General features: G+C 40.4%; 1 protein-coding gene across 1 annotated transcript in view; it reads left to right on the top strand.

The window, feature by feature from the left end:
• The first annotated feature begins 310 nt into the window (after nt 1-310).
• Nucleotides 311-15,334, top strand: part of DERA (deoxyribose-phosphate aldolase) — a 95,331-nt gene continuing 80,307 nt past the window's right edge. Inside the window, exon 1 of the mRNA XM_054591392.1 lies at nt 311-436. Within this exon, the coding sequence (XP_054447367.1) occupies nt 406-436 (31 nt within the window). The 5' untranslated portion in view covers nt 311-405. The remainder of the gene's footprint in view (nt 437-15,334) is intronic.

Genomic DNA, 15,334 nt, shown 5'->3' with positions numbered 1-15,334 from the left:
GCAAGGCTGAGAAAACAGGTCTTCTCCTGGGCCCCGTTATTGTTCAGGCCACAGAGCTGCCTCCCCCCTTGGTATGCAAAGCCACAGTCAAAAGTTTCTAAACGTTCTTATCCCGTGCAGTCGGCAACTTAAATATTTCCAAACGGGTTTTGGGAGCGTTCCTTCCGCGAGCTGGTGCCCGCGTTCTGCACCTCGTGGAGAGGACCCGGGAGGGGGACGGCAGGATTTCCTCGCAGAGGGCAAACTTGGGGTCCTGACCGAGCGACCGAAGTGCCCGGCTCCGCCCCGAAAGGGGACAGGGGCGGGGCGATCGCCTCTTTCTCGCGGGGCCGCCCGGAAGGAGGAAGGGTTGGGCGGAGGCGATCCCAGGCTCAGAAGCCGGCAACTGCTGCAGCGTCCCGCACCATGTCTGCGCGCAACCCGGGCACGGAGCTCGGTAAGGGCCCCTCTCCTCGCCTCCCGCGCGCCCGCCTCCAGCTTGCTGCCTCCTCCCTGCCAGCGCGGGGCTTCGCCGCCGCTCGGCGCCCCTGGTCCCAAGCCGAGGGGTCGCTGGGCCGGCCAGCAGCGGCTCGGGGGCCGCTCCCACCCCAAGGCGGAACCGGGGAGACCTAACTTTTGGGCACGTTGTCGCCGTCTTTGACCCCCAAGCCTTCTTTTTCTAAGAGGAAGGAATAGGAAAGGATCCGACTTTCGTCTGCCCATTGTTCGTTCACCTTCTTAGCTCCTTGATTGTAAAAGAACAAAAACAAACCCCTGAAACAAACAACAAACAGATGGAAACTTTCCTTGCCCACTCTTAATAGAATTCCTGTGTGATCTAATAGCTGTATCCCCAAAGTGGCTTTGCTGGTGGAAACGTTGTCAGGCCTCTGTACTGTATAATTTACAAAAATTGCGTATGATTTTAGAGGTACGAAGATTTGTAAAAGTGCTCAATCAATTATTTCACCATTTTAAAAATTTTATTGATATTATTTAATATTCCTGGCAAGAAAACTTAGTTCTGATTTCAAAAACATGTGAAAAATTTGTAATTCAAACGTAGCAAAACCGTGATCGGCCAAAGGTTAAGGATCTCTGTTAAAGCTTTATAGCTTGGATCTGTATCCTGGATCTTTACTCTAGCTGTGTGACTTTGGGCACATTGCTTAATCACTCGGTGATTAAGTTCTTAATCTATAAAATGTTTATAATAGTATTTGCCTCATAACATGGTTTGGGATTAAGAGGACGTGAAGTATGTGGTACATTGTGTATACCTTCTAAGTGTTACTAAATAATGGTGTTACATAGAGAGTTGTTTTTAGGGGCTAATTTTGAGAAAATTAGCTCTAAGTTTTATATATAAAATTTTATATATATATAAAAGTACATAAAGAACTTTTTTTTTCCCTTTAAAAGTATCTGTTCTAATTAAACGGTCTAGAGGTGGTCCAGAGAGTCTGTTGGATGGCAAGAGTGTGTTTTTAGAAAGACAATTGATTTCTTCAAGTCGATTCCCTTTTACTCGCTGTCTTTAAGGAGATTATGTTTTAAACTCTAGTTCTACTTCTGGAATGTGGACTTTAGTAATAAAGGAATATTCCCTGGATTGGAAGATCCTGAAAGATGCTGGATGGGGCCTAGGGATGGGGTGCAAGTGTCTTCAGGGGTGTGACTGTGTGACTTTGTGCCCATAGAGGATGCGCTGTTATTTTCCCTAAACTTAGAAGTTTATTTTTTTTCTTTCAAGAAATACAGTTAAACCATTTTTACTTTCTTTTTGATTGAGATATAATAGGCAAAAATGAAAACTTCAAGAGTATCTGAAAAACAACAGAAAAAAAGCAATTGAAGACTGATTTTTCTTTTTTGGGAGGGGATGGGGTCAATTCTGTGGGTTTCCTGTATTATGTTAACAAGACATTGTTGTAGGCACATATCCACAAATTAAAATCATCAGAGGTCATGATTATTGTGGAATGTAAGGACTGTTTTGCTCTGTAAAGGCACTTTCTGTAATCCAAGTCAGAACAAACAGAAAGGGCAGTTTATTTGTTTAAAACTTGATAAAAAGAGATCAGCTTTGGCTCGTTGCCAAACTAAGAATCATGATGGGATTTATTTTATGAAGCACATTCATTCAACAAGTAGTTACTGAGTACCAGTTGTGTACTGTGTCTTACTGTCCTGGGGACAGAAGATGGACAAGGGTAGTCCCTGCTTTTAAGGAGGTAGGCCTGGCTCAGGAGCTGGGCGTAGAGCCAGAGGCACAATGAAAATAATTGCAAATACGGTATGCATCAATAGTTATTTTCCATTTTTGTTTATTTAGGAAATTAGATAGCCCTGTTCAAGGGTAGTACTTTGAAACTCTTTAGGTATACTGTTATTCTGCAAACTTTAAATTTTATTTGTTTGTTATATTATTATACAATTGAGATTTCCTGACTTGTTACTGTTATTATTTAATGCTCAAATTGTTTCAGATTTTGCTACTGAGAGCCCCTTTACCCTAGCTTTTCTCTTTCTCTTCTCATTTTTTTTTTCCTGACATGCCCTATTATTTTTAAAGAATTTCCTTATTTTCTGGCTTTGCAGGTATTCCAGGCTTATTTGATACTTTTTCCCCTGTCCTAGCACTGGAGTCAGCTCTTTCTCCAAGGAGCATTTCTTTCTATGGATAATGGTACTTAGAAGCCAAGATCTGTGCAGTAGGTATGCTCATGGCAACCGGACTGTCTCTATTCCCATGTCTCTCACTTGGCAAAGCTGGAGAATGTATGTACCATACACATACACACTTCTGAATCCATCTGTCTAGGTTGGCCAAAAAGTTTGTTTTTCCTGTAAGATGGCTCTAGTGGTGCTTAGCTGTCTTTAACCTCATTCAATACAATTTTGTTAGACAATATTGTGACAGCTGTCATATCAACGTACATTTGAAAAACCCCATCAAAACTGGTGAATTTTTGTGTAGTCATTTTAATATTGAAGATGGAAGAAAATATACAACATTTTGGCATATTATGCTTTATTTTTCAAGTCCAACACCTTAACCACTTCGCCATCGCTGTTACATATAATGCTTTATTTTTTAAAGAAAGGTAAAAATGCAACTGAAAGACAAAAAAAAAATTGTGCAGTGTAGGGAGAAGGTGCTGTGACTGATCAAACATGTCAAAAGTGGTTTGTGAAATTTCATCCTAGAGATTTCTCGTTGGATGATGCTCCATGGTTGGGTGGATCAGTTGAAGTTGATAGTGATAAATTGAGACATTAATTGAGAAAAATCAACCTTACACCATGCAGAGGAAGATAGCTGACATACTCAAAATATCCAAATCAATAAGGTTATTGGTGAATATGAAAAATCTGTCCTTTATTTTATGGAAAAAAGTCATACGGACTTTTTGGCCAACCCAATATATGTCTATGGTGAAAACCATGAGTTCACAGTGATACTTCCAATACTAGTCCAACACCACAGGATTTATTCTTTTCTTCTCTCTTCCGTATTTGAAACTTCACATGCTGGGCCGTGCACACCCCACCCACCGCAGACGTTCCCCGACACTTTCTCAGGCTCTGACCCCCGAGCTGGGTGCTGCCCTGCCCCTGCGTCAGGCTGCAGCCCTCGCTGGCACTCCCAGGGGCCGCGCTGCGGTCTGCATCGGGCTGCCCCTGCCTGTGGATGGCTTCCTTATCCTGCTTGTCTTGACTTTCCACGTTGGGCTGCCCTTTTGTGCAGATTCCCTGTGTGTTGTGATTGGAACCTGGGCGACTCCTCTGTGTGAGTGCCTCCTTCCCTTGTTGAGGTTCCCACACCCCACTGCGGCCGTGATGACTCCCCCACCCAGCCTGGCCCAAATGTCCACCTTGCTCACATCCTCCCACCTCCCGTGCCCATTTAGGACAGTTGTACAGGAAGTAGGAGAAGACCAGAATAACATTTTAAATCTATTTTATATATTGTATTTTGATACAATTTAAAAAACAAACAAACCCAAACTGGTGTGCCCACTGTTCCTGGCACTTGTTGTTGTGCATGCTAGTGGCTGCCGTACCAAAGTGAGCATAACCCGGGCTCTGCTCTCCCGGTGCTCACAGTCACTGAAGGGAGACAGTCCTGGAAATCATGGCAGCTCGATGAGAGTGACCATAGAGGAGTGGTCAGATCGGAAAGACTCTAGCGGTGGTTTTCTGGGAGCGGGTAATTTTGACGGGGAGTAATTTCTGCAAAGGACCTGAGCTTGGCTTATTTCATTAGCTGTAGGAACCCCATTTTCAGATTTCTATTGTAATTTTCTTATTTTGCTATAGTGATGAAGAACAATATTTTAGTGAAGAAAAAAGAAAAATTATCCCGTGTATGAAATGCGTACACAGAGTCAACATAATGATTGTATGGATTATTAGATTTTAAATTGGACATCCTTTTATGAACACTAACTTTGATTTTACCTTAGACGTCTTTTACTGGTTGCTTATAAACATGACTGATGAGGCTGTGTTTTATTATTCTGGTACTGTTTTGATAGCTAGAAAAAACTACAAAGTAATAATTTGGGTTTGTTGTATAATTGAATAATTAAAAGTCCTCCATGGTGCCTGCTAAGTTAAAAAAAATATTTTTTAAAAGCATCTAAGCCCTGTGGACTCTAATTGTTAGGAAGGAAGACAAACTTCAAGCGCTTATTTAAAATGGGACGCCTCTGCCAGGAAAGACAGACTAGTAAATGAGACAGCCGATGGAGCCCTTGAGGATGCGATGTGAGCATGTCACTAGAAATTGTTTAAGTGGAGAGCTCTGGCCCTTTTAAAACACTGTCTGTCACTTGAGGATTGGGTCACCTTGAAATGTGTTCATCTTTGAGTTAAAGGCATAAAAAGGCACTTTGAAATTTTTCCATTGACTTTGGTGTGTGTTGTGTGCGTGTCTGTGGATGTACCTCTCCTCAGCCTGCCTCAGCCGCAGCAGTCAGTTCCCTGGAAACCAAAGTGGTTGCAAGAGCAGAATAAATGTTTCATCTCAGCTCCAGCAAACTATACAGGTTTTTAAAAATGTTGAGACACTCCGGCTGCAACTTCTGACTGTCTTTTTACGGTCAGGCTTTTCTCCCTAAAGCAAAGTCTCAGATGAGAGTAGCCTCTGGTAATTACCTCCTAAAAAGGTGTCACTTAACAGGTGCTTTGGTTCGTTTGGGATGTGGTTAATAATGTCAAGATTGTGGTACTTTCAGGTCTGGTTAAGAGAGTCAAATTAACTGCTCTTGTAATCCAGATTCAGATAAGCTATTCTACTAAACACACAGTGGTCACACTTCTTACCCCAGGGCCACAAGATAGGAGCGTGTGTATCCGTGTTTGATTTCATTAAAATATCTGATATATGACATTCAATTAGGTATCTGGCATGCTTAAGATACACAGATTTTTTTTTATCTCTCATGTAGAGACCCTTGAATAAACATCACTCATAAATATTTCAAACTCTATTTTCTGGAAAAATAATAGTGTCCCCATTTATAGTTACCTCTATTTTTTAAATGTACCAATATTTCATAGCAGGAAAGCATTTTAGGTATCAGTCTAACACTCTTCTGTTACAGATGAGTACATGGAGATGCAGGGAAATTAAATGTATGGTCACATGGCTGGTTAGAGGCAGTACTGGAATTGAAACGCAGGTTCTGTCTCTGCTGGTTTATTCCGATATTTTGTATAACTTCTGCCATTAGCTTTGTAGGAGCTCATTTGGGCTGTGGCCCTGAATTAGCACCACCTGAGATACTTGTTCAACATGCACATTTCTGAGCCCCGCAATAGTTGTAACTATCCATATTGATGCTAGGGGACAAGGAAACTGCATTTTCACAAGCTCCCCAGGTGGTTTTCATGAACACTGCACATTCAGAAGAACCCTGCAAAAAGCTGCAGAGCTTCCCAGATTAATTAGAGACTCAGAGAATCTTAAATGACTATTTTTGATAAATCATCTCAGTCACTTTTATATAAAAATGCTTATTATATTTTTATATAAAGGTAAAAGGTATATGTTAGCAAAGGTTCAGTAAGCTAATTTGGGGAGAAATTAGCCTCTCATTTTCTGATTAAAATAAATAATGTGTTAAAATGAGTATAAAAAAATGGGAAAAATCAGGAGGGTAAGGCAGTTAAGCAGGTGCATATATCTGAACGGTGCATTGTATTTCAAATAAGGTGCATATTTTATTCAAATAATGCCAATCAGTGGCTGCTCCAAAAACATAACCAGTGTTCTTCATGATGATTTTGGAAATTGACATGAGTGTATCTTCTCCATGGTCTCAGAGACTGAAGGTTCAGCTGTGTACCCAGATGAGAGCCAGTACTCCTGAGACAGGTGCCAGTGAAAAGGAAAGAGGTTTATTCAGGTGCCCGTGACCCAAGAAGATGGCAGACTCGTATCCTAAAAACTGTCTTAACATCTCTGGTCAAGCGTGTGGCTTTTATAAGGACAAGGAAGGGAAGTGGGGACATGCAGGCAGTGTTCTTGCTGGTTCCAACCAAAGTCTTGCTCTTGAAACCTGTGTCAGCCAAATTCCTGCGGCTGGGCAGCTCCTATCTGGACAAGAACTGGAACTGCTGGTCCCGACAGTGTACTAGAAAAGAGGCTAAAATAGAGGCTCTTAGCAAAAACAAAAAATTTGTTCCTGGATTTGTTCCAACAGACTAGTTTATTAGTACAGTTAATTTGGGTTACAGTACAATACTGTATAGAAGTGATATGCTTTTCATTCTCTGTTACAGAGGGAATGGACCCTAAAGGTCCCCATTACCTGAAGAGGTGAGATTGTCTGGCAGAAAGAGTAATTTAGTAAATTTTTAGATAGAAAAAGGCACAGTCCCGATTCCTTGGAAATTCCTAAGTTTGCATTGTGAAGGAAGGCAGGTTGTGGCAATCATCATTATATTTGTACTTGTGAAGGAGTTCAAGCTCTGTACGTTCTGTTTTGAAGGAAGTTACCTTTTTTTTCAGTATGTAAGGAAAACTTAGATGCTTCTGATGATTTTTCAGAGAAGAAACAAGAAATATTCAGAGGGCAAAATTAGGCTTACAGTTGTTCATATGTAAAATAATACAATAACTAATAAATAATAATATAAGAACAAACTGTTTCATGTTCTTACAACTATAAACCAACCTTTGCCCCCAGCCTGTACTTTAGTCTTATACCATTATAAGCAGAGTTTATTTTTTGCTTTTTAAAAACTCTTGACTCTTCACGAGCCAGTGGTTACTGTAATCTTACACTCTTCCATTCAGCACATGTAGAGTACCTACTGTGTACCTACTTTCACAGTCCGTCCATGTCTTTGTGAAAGAGACAGGAGCAGAAGTCAGGAGGCCTTCCACTGAGAAACTTCCCTTCATCGAACTAACATATCCCTAGGGGAGCCCACTGCCCTCTCGTCAGGGAAAACAGACTTTGTTCATCATCAGAATATGCAGTTGCTCTGTTTCAAATGATGAACAGCCAACGCTGTATTTAGTATTAACCTTTGAATAATCATGGAATTGCAGGTTGTAAAAATGCTGTGGGAAATCTCTTGAGCTGGGCAAAGATCTAACATGGGTTTTTATGAGTAAGAACACCTCCATAGATCTGGCTCCAGGAAGAAAAATATCACAATTTCAGTTTGTAGTGAATATTCTGACTGGTTGTCCTATTATACTAGTAATTACATGATAGAAGCTGTGGGACAGTGACAATTAGCATGGAGAGTCTAGACAGTTGGCAGTGGTGCTAATGATATCAAAGATGTCCCAGAGAATAATAGGTTCCCCCGCTCCCTTAAAAAAGTTAGATTGTTTTGGTGCTTTACAGTAGTTACTTTAGTAATAGTTACTAAATATTTAGTAATAGTTATAATAGTTACAGAACAAGTTGAAATTTGGCATCCTCTAGAATGGATGTCAGAGAATCTGCACTTGGCCCTCTGTACTTCACGTCATGCATTGTGGTTTATCTGGAAAGGACGTGCAGTGTACAGGATCGGACCCGGGCATTTTAGTCCCAGCTCTGATAGCACCTGGCCATGTGACCATAGGCTGGGGACTTCAGTGCACTGGCTTGTACACTTCAAATCTGTACAACAGATTCATGACATTGTAGTTCGTCGCTTGTAACAAGTGTACCACTCTAGCGGGGGGGCGGCTGTTGATAGTGGGGGAAGCTATGCATGTGTTGGGTAGGGAGCGTGGGGAAATGGGAAGTCTCTGTACCTTCTGTTCAATTTTGCTGTGAGCCTAAAATGTCTCGAAAAATGAAATCTATTTAAAAAACAAAACAGAAAACAGACATATGATCTCTGAGGAGCCTTCTAGTTTTGAACTTTTCTGAGTTTTCTGATTATTATTTCGAATTACCATTTCATGGAATTGCAGGTTGTTTCCTGTGCTTGAATGCAGACCTTTTCCTTCCTTCTGTGCCCATCACGGCCCCTTCTGGCTTTCCAGGCAAGAAATGCAGTGGTCAATTTCCGTCACCCCCTTTCTCTGAAGACTGAACATGATAGAAGACATTCTTATATATTTTCTTTCTCTGGATGTTTCATTAGTGCACATCTTGACTTCAGAAATCTTTATGGAAGCAAAGTCTTTTATTTTGTATTTCTTCCTCTGCATGGCGGAGTATTGATTATATAGACTTACTGTTTCTTCTGCTAAAAAAATAAAATCCTCTGGATTCACCTCTTCCTCTTTCCTTCTATTCCTATGCTTAGCTTACTCGATCACACACCTAAGTCAAGATGGTAGCCTTGTATGTAGCCGATTTTTCTACCTTCGGTCTTTCTCATTTGGCCCAGAAAAATCTGCATTTTGTTAAACTTTTTCTTACTTGTTCAAAAAGTACAAATTGTATTTATGTTTTCAGGTTTGCTCTTTTAAGGATTTTATTTATTTAATTTTAGAGAGAGGGGAAGGGAGGAAGAAAGAGAGGGATAAAAACATCAATGTGCATGAGAAACATGGATAAGTTGCCTCTTGAACGCCCTGAACTGTGGGCCTCCCATAAGCCAAGCATGTGCCCTGACCGGGAATCGAAACGGCAACCTTTCGATTCACAGGCCAACACTCAATCCACTGAGCCACCCCAGCCAGGGCTTCGGGTTTGCTATTTTAATTACTTGGTTATTTTAGAATGTACTGCCATTTCATGAAAAATATATAATCTTGTTTAATCAGTTTAATGTAATCTCTGTCATTAGTAGAAAGTAACAATTGAGTTAGTGGGGACAGTCAAATAGTGCTGTGAGGAAGTGATGAACAAGTTTAGCCAGGTAAAAATTCTCACAAGACTGAAAATGGGAATGTCCATTACATTCTGTTAAAATTGTATGACAAATAGATGAATTAAGTATAACTGGTTTTTACTCTGAAGACTGTATATACAGCATTCTAGAAATGACTTGGGTTTGGAATCAGAGAGACCTTAACTCTTAACACTGTGTGACCTTGGACAAGTAATTTAATCTCTCAGAGCTTCAGTTTTCCCATCTGTAAAAGGACCTAAAGTCCTCATGGCAGAGTTAGTGTGAATATTCAGTGGGAGTATAGTTAAATCACCTTTAACTTGATGAGCGACAAATAAACGATAGACACTATTCCAGTCATGTCCCAAAAATGCTGCTTTCATTATTTCATCTCCTCCAGGAGGCCTGCTTTACCTGCTCTGTTGGGCTGTTCACCACTTACCTCCGAGGGGTCCTGCCTTCTCTTCTAGTACCTACCGATTTCTGCCTTGTGTTTGTGTGCTGTAGTGATGCTTCATTAATAAGCTGCTTGAGGTAGGATCTGTGCCTGTTAAGTCTCTGTATCCCTCACAGAGCTTAGAACAGTACTTTTTCGTGAGGTATGTAACTGTTTTTTATCAGTGTTTGTTAAATGAATGATAGAGAATTGCTGCCATTTCTAGGAACTTACAATGGCTTTTTACTGGCTGGGGCGCCGGGCCCAGACACTCTCACTCTCTCTGTCTTGAAGGATCCTGGGTTCCATTCCTGTTACCACCTCCCCATCCTGGCAGGCAGCGTGGTCTTTGTTCTTTGCAAATGTTGCTTCTCTTTGGAATACCTATTGATATTGTTCTCTTTGCCTTTGGGAAGTGATTGTTAGCCTTGGACGTCAGTTTAGATCCACTTTCATGAAATCTTCTCTTATTCCTCTTGTTTACTATATGTCTTTTAACTCTTACTTATTTTGAATTTTTTCTCTGTAAGTTTTCTTCTCACTATTTTGATCACATGTTCCTAACACCAAGGACAATAACTGGCACATAAGAGGCATATTTATCTGTGAACTTTGGAGAATGAATTAATGTGAAGGTTTTACTCTTCTAACTATGAATAAAAGGCTAAAACCTATGCATCTGGGATGAAATCTTCCTAAAATTAAGTATCTTTAAAAGTTGTTTTTACCTAATTATGAAGGTAATGCATATTTATTATAAAAATTTTTGAAAGTGCATAAATATAGAGAAGGGAGTTAAAATTGCTCAGTATTTTCCCCTGGAGAAATAGAATTCTGAAGGTTCAGTCCCTGTCTGCTGTAATGTGCACTGGGTAGAATCTAATTGTTTTTGGTGACTTGGAGGATCATTGTTACAAGCACTTAATTCCTTATAAGTGCTCAATATTTTAAGTATTTATTATTAATTATTAACTGTTAGTATAAAAGGTATATATTGGACTCCAGAGGCTTTTAGAGCCTCTTTGTGCTAATCAAGTGGCTGGGCTGCTCTGCTTTTTGGTTCACTGAGTGCATTTTTAATACATTTTTAGGTCCCTCTTCTCAGTGAGGCCGTAACCCTTCTCTTGTGCAGATCCCCGCCTTCTTATTTGCTGTTCCCAATAGGCACTAGGCTAGAAACAAGAGAATAAAAGTTACAAGAAGGGTGAGTAAACTAAGAACAGGTGGGTTTAAGTGGGACTTCCAGCAGCCCTCCACATTTAGGGTTTGCAAGGGATTTAAGCCTTACTGGCCAAGGGCATCTTATAAGCAGTGAATCAATTTCTCTCTGATGTATCTGGAAGGGTTCTAGTTTTTCATTGAGAGGAGTGAGAAAAAAAAATCATTCATATATATTTTTTTTTAATTCTCTGGTTCATTGAGGAACCCTGGTTGACAAATGCTGCTGGGGCTTTTCTGATCAGTCAGGGGCATAGACCCCTCTGTGGACTCTGAAATCTCTATTTCAGATCAAGCGCCTTTTCTTTACTTTTTGGTTCTTGGCAACATGCCAGAAAGGTAAAGTCAATGCCTGCCTGATTTTTTTAAAAACAATTGTTAATTCTCATCTTATGGCACCAGTCATATATTAGGCTCTTAGAGTGTTCTCAATAAATGTATATTGACAGAACAACTGATTATTTTTAACCTTTTGTTTTATTTTATTCAAAAACATTGTTTTAAGAGATTTTATTTATTTTTAGAGAGAGTGGAAGGGAGGGAGAAAGAAAGGGAGAGAAATAACGATGAGTTGCGTTTTGTATGCACCCCAACTGGGGGCTGAAACTGCAACCCAGGTACGTGCTCTGATCGGGATTTGAACCGATGATTGGGATTTGAATAGAAAAACCAATGGCTTTGCTGGGGGCTAGAGCGTGAGGTAGGGGGATGACACCCAACCAACTGAGCCACACTAGTCAGGGCTATTTTGAACCTTTTAATGTGAAGGTTTTCAAACATTCACAGAAGTGGAGAGACTGCGGTAATGAACTCACATGTCTCTGTCCCCCAGATTGAGCAGACGCCAGTTTTGCCACACTTGCTTTCCTGGCCCTCCTCTTGTGCTGTAGGATTGTAAAGGAAGTGCAAAATGACATCCCATAATTTTGCCCATACTACTTTGAACTATACCTCTAGATAAACATTATATTGTTACATAACTACTTGATTATTATCATGCTAACAAAATTTAAATTGATTTACTTAAGAGGTTTTAAATGGGAGATCCTCTTGCCTTCATGAAGGTAGGAATACGAATGTTATAATACAAGTTAATATTTATTGAGTACTTATGATATGCAAGGCATTGGGCTAAGCACATGCTTTAGCCTGTTCTTTACTCCTCCCAACAACTTTATGTAGTCCCAATACTGTTTTTATCTTGACTTTACAAATGAAGGAGCTGGCTTTTGGGAGGTAAGGCATGTTGCCCGTGGTCATACTGCTAGCAAGTGAATGGTGAGTTGGGACTCAGCCTTGGTCTGTGTGACTCTAGAGACTGCTCTTAACCTGAAGATTACATTGCCTCTTTACATACTCGTATTTTTAATCATTCATATAACCTCACATTCCATATATGACCAACTGCTTGTTTAACTGTCTTAATTGGAAACCCAAAGAAAGGGTACATAAGAAATCTATAGATAATCTCCAAGTGTCATTTTAATTAATAGTTTTTTAAAATTTCTTGCTCCTTGTTCCTCTAATAGGGATTTTAAAACAAGAAAAAGTGATTCATATTCAACTCTTCATATATTTGCATTTTGGACTATATGGTACATGTGCTGTGGGCGAGCAATGAAAAGAACAGGGGAAGTCCAGCAGCCCAGATCAACCTGTTTGGATCATGAGTCCCTGAACAATGGAGAGTCAGCTGGTGTCAGGGGCGTCCCTCACGAGGCAAGGGGAAATCTGTCTCTGGATGTACTACCCCTTGCTGCATGCCTTCCCTACCTATGAGGGGTCTACTTTTTTTTTTTTTTTAAGATTTTTATTTATTTGTTTTTAGAGAGAGGGGAAGGGAGGGATAAAGAGAGGGAAATGTGGGAGAGAAACACCGATTAGTTGCCTCTCGTATGTGCCCCGACTGGGGAAAGAACCCGCAACCCAGACATGTGTCCAACCTGGAACCTTTTGCTTTGTGGGATGACACCCAACCCACTGAGCTACACTGGTCAAGGCGAGTTGTCTACTTTGAGGGTGCCTTTCCCTTTTGTTTAAAAGCTGTCTGGGAGAAGAATGGAAAATTCATTTCCTACCAATGTGTGTGAGATTGATGGTGTAAAGAGCTACTTTTTCCTGGAGAAGATGGCTTTAATAAATACCAAGGAATGACACTTTAATTGTACAATATGAAATATTTAACCACAAGGAATGTTGGGTGGTGGAGAGTCTTTTTGCTATACCTGAAATTTTGCAATTTTGACTTCTCTTCACTCTGTGTTTTGTGTAGTTGACCTTAAACCTGTAGCTGTGAAATCCTTCCCTGCAGACAGTAATGTTCTCTGAAAACTGGACAGGAGCCCGCTCCTTTAGGAAGCTGACTCAACCATGTGATTTCTTTGACTGCTTCAGGTTCACCCGGCTCCGTGAAGCAGCAGTGGGAAGCCTGTGTTCCTGTTGGGTTCCACAAGGGGGAATGTTTCCAGACCCACGTGGCCAGGAGATGTTACTGTACACCTAACTCAGGCCAACTTTGGAGTTGGCACAACTCATGACTTACTTTTTTCTCAAAGCAGGGTGGGGGCGCTTGGACATTTTTGATGATTTGTCACAGAGCATCTGAAAGCACAGGGAAAACCAGTCACCTTGTCAAAAACTGTGCCACAGAACTTCTTCCTGAGGAGATATTGCAGAGGATCAGGTGCTGTGGGAAGCGGTGTTTCGAATCAGCCCCCAGCAGGTGGTGATTTCCACTCAAGTTCAGTTCTGAGCAGATATTCCCAGGCAGCTTTGGCAGAGATTGTGCTCCATAATGCAGTGGGGGTTGGTTTGTTTGTTTTGGGAGACACCATTACCTCAAGCTGCGCCTGCTTACAGTCAGGGTGTTTTAGCACATGTTAGACGTCTGCTGTTTAAGGGGTACACCTACCTTCCACACTCCTTCTGTGTGTGTTTAAAAATATACTTAACCAAAGATACAGGCAGTAGTGGAATAGCATGAGACTGTGGTAAGTAGGGATCCGGGGAGCATTTGATATTTTCTGCAAATCAAAGGGTAGTGAGAAAGAGACAAAAACATGTATAGTACAGCCCTGGCCAGGTTGCTCAGTTGGTTGGAGTATTGTCCTGTGCACTAAAAGATTGGCGGTACGATTCCCTATCAGGGCACATACCTAGGTTGCAGGTTTGATCCCTGGTTGGGGCACGTATGGGAGGCAGTGGATTGATGTTTCTCCCTCTATCTCCTCCTTCCTCTCTCTCTAAAATCAATCAACATATTCTCAGGTGAGGATTAAAAAAAATGTATAGTACCTATTGTAGCTACACAATAAATGTGTCTTGTTTTATTTTTACTTTTCTTTCAAAACTTAGTTTACTTCAGTTTCAAAGGAAGATCTCTTGTTTAAGATTCAGAATTTGGTTATGTAGTTCTAGACAACCCAGATTTGCAGTTTCTGCAAATAAATATGTATGTTGGGATGGTTACCCATTTAACTAAATAGAACTTTTTTTTGGAAAGGAAATTGGACTTTGAATTCAGACTCTGTGGGATTTAAATCCTGATTCTTCTAATTATGATTTTTGAGTTTTCACACCTAAAAAATGGGGTTAATAGAAGCTAAATCATAGAGTAATTGTGAAGATTAAATGAGATATTACAAATAGAACAACTGGCATGGTGTCTGAAAGGTAGTGAGCCTCAGTAAGAATTACTTACCCTTCCCTTTCACAAGACATAATAGGAATGTTGGAAAGTTCTGACCTTAAAACTAAAGACTGACTGATTGTGAACAAGGGTATTTGCTGAGTGGAATATCACATGGAATTGTGAGGAGGAGTCCAAAGAGTTTAGGGCAGCTGGAGCTGCAGTGTGTGCTGGAATGCAGCGGGCTTTGAAACTAGCTCTGTCCTCAGTACCTTTCTGGTGATTTGCTTTTCTTCATATGGGAATATATTAAAGGTATTTATCACTGGGGGTTCCCCTCCAACGCGAATTTATCCATCCTGAGTTCTTTTATTTTTCTAACTTATTTTTGTGTTTAGCGTCTTTGAAAATTGATAAATAACAAGAGTATAGAGGAAGTGTTCATTTGATAAGTCTTACTGGTGCCATCCTGTGCCTATTTTAGGATAAGTCATCATAGACACATGCTCATACACTATTATTTGAGAACTAGCAATGTTTTTTAGTACAGTAGGCACTGGTTTCAAAATTTAAATACACAAATATTAGTCACAAAATGCTAGCGAGTCTCAGTAGGTCATTTACAAAATATTTGCCCAAAAGGTTAAGTGTGAGGAATAATATGAGCTCACAAACTTTAGGAGATAACTTGTTAACACCCTTCATAAAGTATGTCATTCATAATTTACTATATCTTCCCTTAGAAGTAAAACATAAAAATAAATGTTCCTGGG

The sequence above is a fragment of the Pteronotus mesoamericanus genome, unplaced genomic scaffold (genome assembly GCF_021234165.1).
Source record: "Pteronotus mesoamericanus isolate MK-2021 breed Mesoamerican mustached bat unplaced genomic scaffold, CSHL_Meso_final scaffold_21, whole genome shotgun sequence".
NCBI classification, from domain to species: domain Eukaryota; kingdom Metazoa; phylum Chordata; class Mammalia; order Chiroptera; family Mormoopidae; genus Pteronotus; species Pteronotus mesoamericanus.
This window is presented reverse-complemented; position numbering and strand designations above follow the sequence as displayed.